We start from the raw sequence: 8,344 nt of genomic DNA on the forward strand, positions 1-8,344 counted from the left end.
ATCTCGCGCTCTCTACCTGCTCGATGCCAGTACTAGCCCTGCTCGTCCTCTGTTGTGACAAGTAAAACTATCTTCCAGACACTACCAGATGTTCTCTTGGGGGCACTGTGGCCTTTGGTTGAGAATCACAGCTCTAAACTGAGGCTTGTACATGTTGCATTACATGCATTGTCTCATACCATGACTACTACTAAAAAGATAGGGGGCTTAAAAATAGGTGTATGAATAGTAGTAGGACAAGATTTTATCACAAGGTAAGTAAAATCAGTGCTTTTCTCTGTAAAAATAAATGCTAAGAGTCTTAGTTAAAGAGGATCTATTTCTTGTAAGCCTTTACATTATTGCATTTTTAGTCACTTTTATCAAAATATATACATTAAAGAATCTCCTAACAAAAATATACTTAGGCACAAGTTGGTTTGCGCACCTCTTAGAATAAGTGTGGGGTTCTTCTTTTTAATATAGGAGAGAAGTATAGTCATTGATTCCAAGACAGTAGTATCTACCTCCATAGTTTTGTTATAAAAACAAAACAAAAAAACCCCGAAATACAGTGAATGCACACTTGAAAAATAGGCTCAACTCTACTGATAATTTAAGTTGTGTAAGTCTTGCTGTTGGCTTCATTAACTGTCATATTGGTGTGTGTGTGTATATATATAGATAGATAGGTAGATAGAATTCAGGAAGGAGAAATTCCATTCTGTACAGTCATTGCCTCGAGGGAATGGAGAATTCACTGTGCTCCTCAGCTGCTTGATGATTCCATGATTGTTAGCAGAAGTTGGATCAATGGTCTGTGTCTCCCTCTCTGCAGTCAGCACGTGCTGAGCTTGCATGTGTCTGAGTTCCAAATTGTCTTATAAGCTCATAGCCCACTAGGAATGTATCTTTACTTTCCTGGATCTTTAAAAGAGTAAACTCTTTTCTTTAGAAAAGTTGGTTTGGTCGTAAATGCGTGTGGTTGAGATAAACGATGTTCTTTGGGCTTTGCACTATGTGAATATCTACATGAACCTATAAAGCATTTGTGCAAATACCCTTTTAAAATTTAGTTTTTTTAATATATATATAGAATAATGAGTGCTGCTTAGACTGTTGTGTTTGTACTTTTTAAAAAAATTTTTTTGTTTGTTTTTTAATCAAAGGTTTGACGTACCTTCAGAGTCTAAATTTTGAACGGATAGTGATGAGTCAGCTGAATCCTCTGAAGATTTGCCTGCCCTCGGTTGTTAACTTTTTTGCTGCAATCACAAAGTAAGTTCTTTCTGCTTTATTTCTGGAAGTTACTTAAAAGTAAACTTATGTTAGTATTGTAAAATTCCATTAAATTTCTGTGATATTACTTTAAAAAATTCATAACAAAAAGACATTTAAAAACCAGTAACCCAATACCTGCAGAAAACACTGCATTGAAGGTGTTGTTTTTATACTTCTGGTGGCATTGGAAATTGCTACTGCTTTTTAATCTAAAGAGGATCATTCAGCAGAAGCTCAGGCACTTTGAAGTAAGTTCACAAGCCAAGAGGTTTTATGTTTATTAGAATGACTCCTGTAATAGTAATAAAAATAGACTGGACATGAGATAAACATCCGACAAATAGGGAGATGGTTCAGTGGGGGCCTTGTGGCCGCAGCTGATGCATGGCGTTTGTTGTGTGCCCAGCACAGTTCCGATAAGCACTCTACACAGAACTCACCTGTCTTATGACTGTATTACTAACCGCTGTTTATAAATGACAAGGTGGGGTCACAGAGAGATTGAATGACTTGGGAGAAGTCATGGGTAGACTGTGGCAGAGCTAAGGTTTGAATGCCGACAGGCTGGCTCCTTTGTCAGCATTCACTGAACTATCCTGCTTTGTGTAGAAAGTGAATTGGAGACCTTGGGCCTCTAATTAGGATATTGAGGACAGAAAGAAGTGTTAGTCGCTCAGTTATGTCCAACTCCTCTTAACCCCATGGACTGTAGCCCTGCAGGCTCCTCTGTCCATGGAGTCAGATTGTAGCTTAAAATGCTCAACAGATGGTGCTATTAGAAGACAAGGATAATTTCTGCTCCCCTAGACATCAACAGCCTCATTTTTCCTTCAGTGGGTATCTAGTCTAAGGATTTCGCTCTCTCCTGAGATCTCAAAAATGATAGTAGAAAAATAAGAAACCAACCAGCAATAGTGCCCAGCGGGTGGACGTTTCTAGCATGTTGCAGGAAGATAGCCTCTGGAAGAATAAGGATGGATGGAGCAAGGCAGAGGCTGCTGCCTGTAGAGTATGTGTGGGTGGGAGTGGAGGCTGCAGATGAGGGGCAGGCTGGTCATAGAGGCTGGAGATTTGGGGCTGGGATTAGCAACGGAGGTAAGGAGTAAGATGGGAGGCTGCAAGCAAGAGGTGGAGATAAAGGTTTGTGTCAAGGATCTTAAGTATTATTCTGTAGCTGCTGCTTCTGCATACTTATTGAGTTAACCATGTGGACCCATATGGCTGTCTTTTGATGTTGACTGCTGTGTAATGTTCTTGTAATTTTAAAAAATCGATTCTTTGTTGGGATTTAAGGAGAAGGCAATGGCACCCCACTCCAGTACTCTTGCCTGGAAAATCCCATGGGTGGAGGAGCCTGGAAGGCTGCAATCCATGGGGTCTCGAAGAGTCGGACACAACTGAGCGACTTCACTTTCACTTTTCACTTTCATGCATTGGAGAAGGAAATGGCAACCCACTCCAGTGTTCTTGCCTGGAGAATCCCAGGGACGGGGGAGCCTGGTGGGCTGCCGTCTATGGGTCGCACAGAGTCGTACATGACTGAAGCGACTTAGCAGCAGCAGCAGCAGCAAGCTGCCTTAGTCTTCCAGTGTTGGGAACATGGTTGTATGTGTGTCCTGGCACACAGGCACAGACTCCTGTCACCCAGAAGTACAGTTGCTGGGTGATACAAGTACACACCTTCGGTTTTACCAGATACTGGAAAGTGCAGTTTTGCCATACTACCTTCCCACCAAGAGTCAAATGTGATCCAATGGAACCGAAACAGCCATATGGTACTTAAGATTGCAGTAATGACCTGAGAACTGATGCCCGAATGAGTACCGTGGGAGGGAAGCAGGGAGCCGGGGGAGTTAGCAGAAATGAGCTAAGTCCTCATCTCAAAGAAGCGGCCCAGTGAATGATCGTGAATTGCTAAGTCATAACCCACAGAGGGATTGACCGTGTCTTGGTCCCATGGGTTTTTATTGCAAGGTCTTCTGTCCACTTAACTGTTTTCACTCTCTATTCCTTTCTTTACCATTTTCTGAGGTTGTGATTCAGTAAACCCCATGTCTCTTCCTTAGGACCCATCTTAATTTCTTCAGTAGCCAAGTCTCTCCATCAACAATGCGTATTTTCTCTCAGTGAAACCCAAAGCCCTTTTTTTCACCAACCCACTAATTCTCTTACAAACAGTAAAAATAAGTAGACGGCTACATAATTTTGTAAATTATAACAATTACCATGAACCCATTCGTTTTCAGTGAGTGGTGCCTATTAATAATCTAAGCCCACTCTCATATTCTTAAAGTGATAGTACATTTTCGTCCTCCTTTGCCAATTGTAAATAGTAGGCCCAGAGGACTGTTCCCAAAAAGGATTACTTTCTACTTTATGCTGTTTTTTCTTGCATTTGTTATGTTCAGTAAGGTCTATGTGTTGGGGTGGTTGTCACCCAGAAATGGGCGTGTCCATACAGAGTAACTGTGGCACTGGAATGCTTCTGTCGGTGTTGGTTTTGTTCCACAGCAAATACCAGCTCGTCTTCTGCTACACCCTCATTGAGAGGAACAACCGCCAGATGCTGCCCGTTATCAGAAACACTGCTGGGGGGGACTCGGTGCAGACCTGCACGAACCCACTGGACACCTTCTTCCCCTTTGATCCTTGTGTGCTGAAGAGGTGAGTCTTACACAGTTGACCTTTCAGTGGTGAATTTAAATGTGGTGTGTATATGCCTTTCCCAGGATCAGCATTTAGGGTTTCTTTGTTGTGCGTGGCTCTTCTAGCCTTTGATAGGGTCTCGTGGTCTCCTTGTGTGTATTCCAGGCCCAGTGTGGAGAAGCCGGTTTGAGGCTGCTGAGGTCTACCTCAGTAGGAGCCCAGATTGATACCAAGGGGTTTTTGTCATCCTTGAAACTTGTTGGTTTGAACATAAAAGAGGCTGGAGAAGGAGGATGCTGCCTTTTCTTTGCGCATAAATTTCTCCCAAATGACTCGTTCCTTCCTCTAGAGACCACATCCCATAGTCTTGCATGATATAAGCAAATGCCAGGTGATTTATCTGGATGGGTAATTAGAGAAAACCTCAGGCCAGTCTTAGCTTCGCATGTATATAAGGAAGCAGAATTTCTGTTCTGACAGTCTATAACTAGCAGCAAAGGAAGTTCTAGAATAAGAGTTTCACCTTCAGTTTGAACATACTATAACTCACTGTCAATCTTTGCACAGTCGAAGTAGTTTTCACTTGAAATGAAAAGATGAGAAATAGTAGGTGTAATACTCCATCTCTGTGAGTGGATGTGCTCTTACAAAGAAGGAGCCATGTTAACAGATCCTGCATAGGATATTTTTGGACACTGTTATTTGAGTTATAGTTTTTACTTTTTCATTTTGGATTTTGTGAGAAAAGAGCTAATAAGTATATGACTTTTGCTGTTAGTATTTATTTAACTTGATTTTGAAATGTGATCTTTTTGACAGGTCAAAGAAATTCATCGATCCTCTTTATCAGGTATGGGAAGACATGAGTGCAGAAGAGCTTCAGGAGTTTAAGAAACCGATTAAAAAGGTAAATAAAGTTGTGATTTCAATACACTTTCTGGGAATCTCCTATATGGCTATAGATCACAGTAAAAGAGTTAAAGGCATTGTTACATTTGAATACTGTATTTGTTCATTCAGCCATTACGGAACACCAGATGCAGGTTATGTTCTTATGAGAAGAGTATCTGCCTTTTTTGTTTGTTTGTTTGTTAAAGATTTATATATTTATTTTTGGCGGTGCTGGGTCTTTGTTGCTGTGTGGGTTTTCTGTAGTTTCGATGTGCAGGGGCTACTCTGTTGTGGTGTGTGGGTTTCTCATGGTAGTGGCTTCTCTCGTTGCGGAGCATGGGCTCCAGGGGCGCGAGCTTCAGTGGGTGTGGCACGAGAGCTTAGTTGCTCCACAGCAGTGGGATCTTCCCAGACCAGAGATTGAACCTGTGTCTCCTGCATTGGCAGGCGGATTCTTAACCACTCGACCACAAGGGAAGTCCTGCTTGCTTTTTAATGAATTGTTCAAACCAGATAGCGCACATGCTGACTCTGGGACGTGAAGGATAATTAGAAATCAGCTTAACAAATTTAGATCTTTACCACCAAGAAACAGTCTCACATTTGCTTATTGCTGAAACGTCCCCAGAAGTTCACACTAATTTTGTAGGTCTTCATAAATAGGTGCTGAAGATAGGAATGTCACCATCTGTTTCTTTGTGGCACATTCATTTCTTCATTAAAAATCAGATTTAATATGCCTTTCTTTTTCATAAGTTACCATTGGAATGCTTTTTATTTTCATTCTTTCTTTAAATTTTGCATTTGAGGAAGGTGGTTATTTATTCCATGTTACGTTAGATTGAGCAAGAGTGATATATCATGTTACCTGTCCTCCTTGAACTTAAAATCTGTTTAAAAAAAAAAAAAATCAGATTTTAAAGAGATGTTCACAATGTGTCATGAGCAATTGTGTGAATGGTTTGTAATAAAGAGGTATGCACCAGAGGGAGCCTTCAAAATGAAGATTTTTTTTTTCCTTCACTTTTTTTTTTTCTCCAGAAGTAGCACATTTCTGAGGAAAGGAATTCTTGAAAGCATTTCAAACTGCTGCTTGCAATCTTGTTTGTAATCTCTGTTTTTATGCAGGAGGTGGTAGAAGATGAGGAAGATGATTTTTTGAAAGGTGAAGTTGGAATCACACCGAGCTCCTTTGACGCGCATTTCCGCAGCCCTTCAAGTAGTGTGGGCTCCCCACCTGTCTTATACCTGCCGGACCAGTCCCCCCTGGTCACAAGGATTTGTGACTGAGGCTGCCATTCCTCCCATAGTGCCCTTCAGTACTGGGTTTCATCCTGTTCGAGTGTTTCTTTGAACTTGAGCGAGTACATGCTTCAGGCATCTTACTTTCAAGTTAGACTTACTCTGGTGTCTGAACAGATGTGGTTGGGTTTTTTGTTTTCTTCTTTTTTTTTTTTTTTTCTGTTTTGTTCCTGTAGAGACTAAAGGAAAAGACAGAGTATCATGTGCAATATTTTACAGTGGAGTTGGTGATAAATGTTGAAAGCTTGGCTCATACTTACAAGACTTTGTTGACACAATATCTTTTCACTGAAAAGTCCTCTAGGACACTCTTTAAAGTCTTCAGAATGAGTTTAACTACTTTGGATACACTGTATACCCTCTGCCTAATTGCATTTGTGTTCTGGAGTTTCAGTGGGGTGTAGGGAACATAGGAGGACAGATGGGGGAGGCGGCCAGGGCTGGTCCTGGATGCTGCAGGTTGGAGCTGGCACTGAAGGAGATCTCCAAGGACTTCAGAAACCAACAGACGCCTGGAGGGAAGAGAGAGAGGACTAGAAAAGCAGAATCAGACAGATCATACATTTGTGAGTGCAAAAATGGATTTAAGAGGAAAAAAGGAGTTCTGGGTTAATGTAATTCACAGTGACTAAAAGAGGGGTTGAACTTTTATATAACACAGTATTTTATCTTGAGGCTCCCAAGAGTGCTGTTAGAACTGGAACTACTTGTTCGCGGTGGAATGTTGTGTTGGTAACTGAGAATTCCTTTGTCCAGAAGTGGGGGAAGAGGGGATTTTAGGTTATTTGGTGGAATGGTTTTGCTAGCAACAAGAGGCCAGGGTTATAGCGCAGTCCCTGTCTACTGGCTATTCATCGTATCATGAATTCCAGCTCACTGAAATCTTCCTCTCTCGAGTCTCTTTTTGTATTTTTATAACCAAACACTGAGCGAGAGGAGTCTAAACAACATTGCTGTATAACAGACTTACGCAAGCGCTGCTAGAGTCATTTTGAAGCTCCTGCATATTTTAGCTTCCTTTGTTATCTGTGTACTTTGTTGTTATTTGTGAAAATGGACATCTTTAAATATATTTATTTTTCTGTCACTTTTCCTATTCTTTATTTAAAGTTAAGCGATATTTTCTTGATCACAAATATTTTGTAATGAAATACTTTTCTCTTTCCTAGGGCTTTGTATGCTCTTGTATATTACATTGATGGCATTGTAGAATTTGGAGTTTCAGTCTGTAAATACGTTTTTGAAAAACAAATTTTTATTGTTTTAAAAAGTTTTGGATATTGGTGATTTTCTTTTGGTGACTTGGTGGAAGGTCCTTTGAGAGCCTTTAGGTTCTCTTTCTAACTGCTGACAAAAAGATGGGATTTTTGTATAGTGCCTAAAATGAGTGATTGAAAATGTGTCCATAGAAATTAACAGTGAGTGGAGTCTTTGTGAGTTGGGGAATAGCTTTAATGTAGAAGGATATATTTACATAGAAGTCTAAAATTTCAAAGGAGTTGGAAAAAAAACCCTATTGTGAGAATAAAACAGTGACGTGGTTAACTTGGAACTTTTGTTCTTACACTCTCTGAGCTCCACTTTGAAAATAAAAGTGGAAATTAATAACTACTTGTGAGGATTTGATGAACATTCATGTAAAGTCGGTTGTTTCACCACCTTGGGTAAAGGGAGATACCCCGATAAAGAGGCTTGTCACAAAAATGTTCTTCTGATTTCTGTGGTTTTTTTCCTTAATTGACCTACTGTATTAAAGCACCATTTTGCAATATAAAACTGAAATTGAGACTTTACTAAACTGAGACTTTATTAAAGAGGCAAAAATAATTGTCAATGTGTTTGCAAGTTGTTGTTTAGTCACTAGGTTGTATCTGACTCTTTTGCAACCCCATGGACTATAGCCCAAAGCCCACCAGGCTTCTCTATCCACGAGGTTTCCCAGGCAAGAATACTGGAGTGGATTGCCGTTTCCTTCTCGAGGGGATCTTCCCAACCCAGGGATCAAACCCACGTTTTCTGCATTGGCAGGTAGATTCTTTACCACTGGGGCACCAGGGAAGGTCAGGTTGCAAGTACTCAGAAATAGTTGCATATTGGTGATGAGGATCACTTCTAGAGGGCATCCCACCCAACTGGTCCAAGGAGAACAAACACTTCCAGAAAGTTACAGGTTTTTAAGGAACATCTGTGAAAAAGACACGACTGAGCAACTTCACTTTTCACTTTCATGCATTGGAGAAGGAAA

At 40.6% G+C, this 8,344-nt stretch overlaps 1 protein-coding gene across 1 annotated transcript in view; it reads left to right on the forward strand.

Annotated features, from left to right (window-relative positions):
* Window positions 1–7,933, forward strand: part of RRN3 (RRN3 homolog, RNA polymerase I transcription factor) — a 28,135-nt gene extending 20,202 nt beyond the window's left edge. The window contains exons 15-18 of the mRNA XM_055561478.1: window positions 1,149–1,257; window positions 3,772–3,924; window positions 4,726–4,813; window positions 5,926–7,933. Of these exons, the coding sequence (XP_055417453.1) occupies window positions 1,149–1,257; window positions 3,772–3,924; window positions 4,726–4,813; window positions 5,926–6,087 (512 nt within the window). The 3' untranslated portion in view covers window positions 6,088–7,933. The remainder of the gene's footprint in view (window positions 1–1,148; window positions 1,258–3,771; window positions 3,925–4,725; window positions 4,814–5,925) is intronic.
* The last annotated feature ends 411 nt before the right edge of the window (window positions 7,934–8,344 follow it).

Source organism: Bubalus kerabau, chromosome 23, assembly GCF_029407905.1.
Source record: "Bubalus kerabau isolate K-KA32 ecotype Philippines breed swamp buffalo chromosome 23, PCC_UOA_SB_1v2, whole genome shotgun sequence".
In the NCBI taxonomy this organism is placed as follows: Eukaryota; Metazoa; Chordata; class Mammalia; order Artiodactyla; family Bovidae; genus Bubalus; species Bubalus kerabau.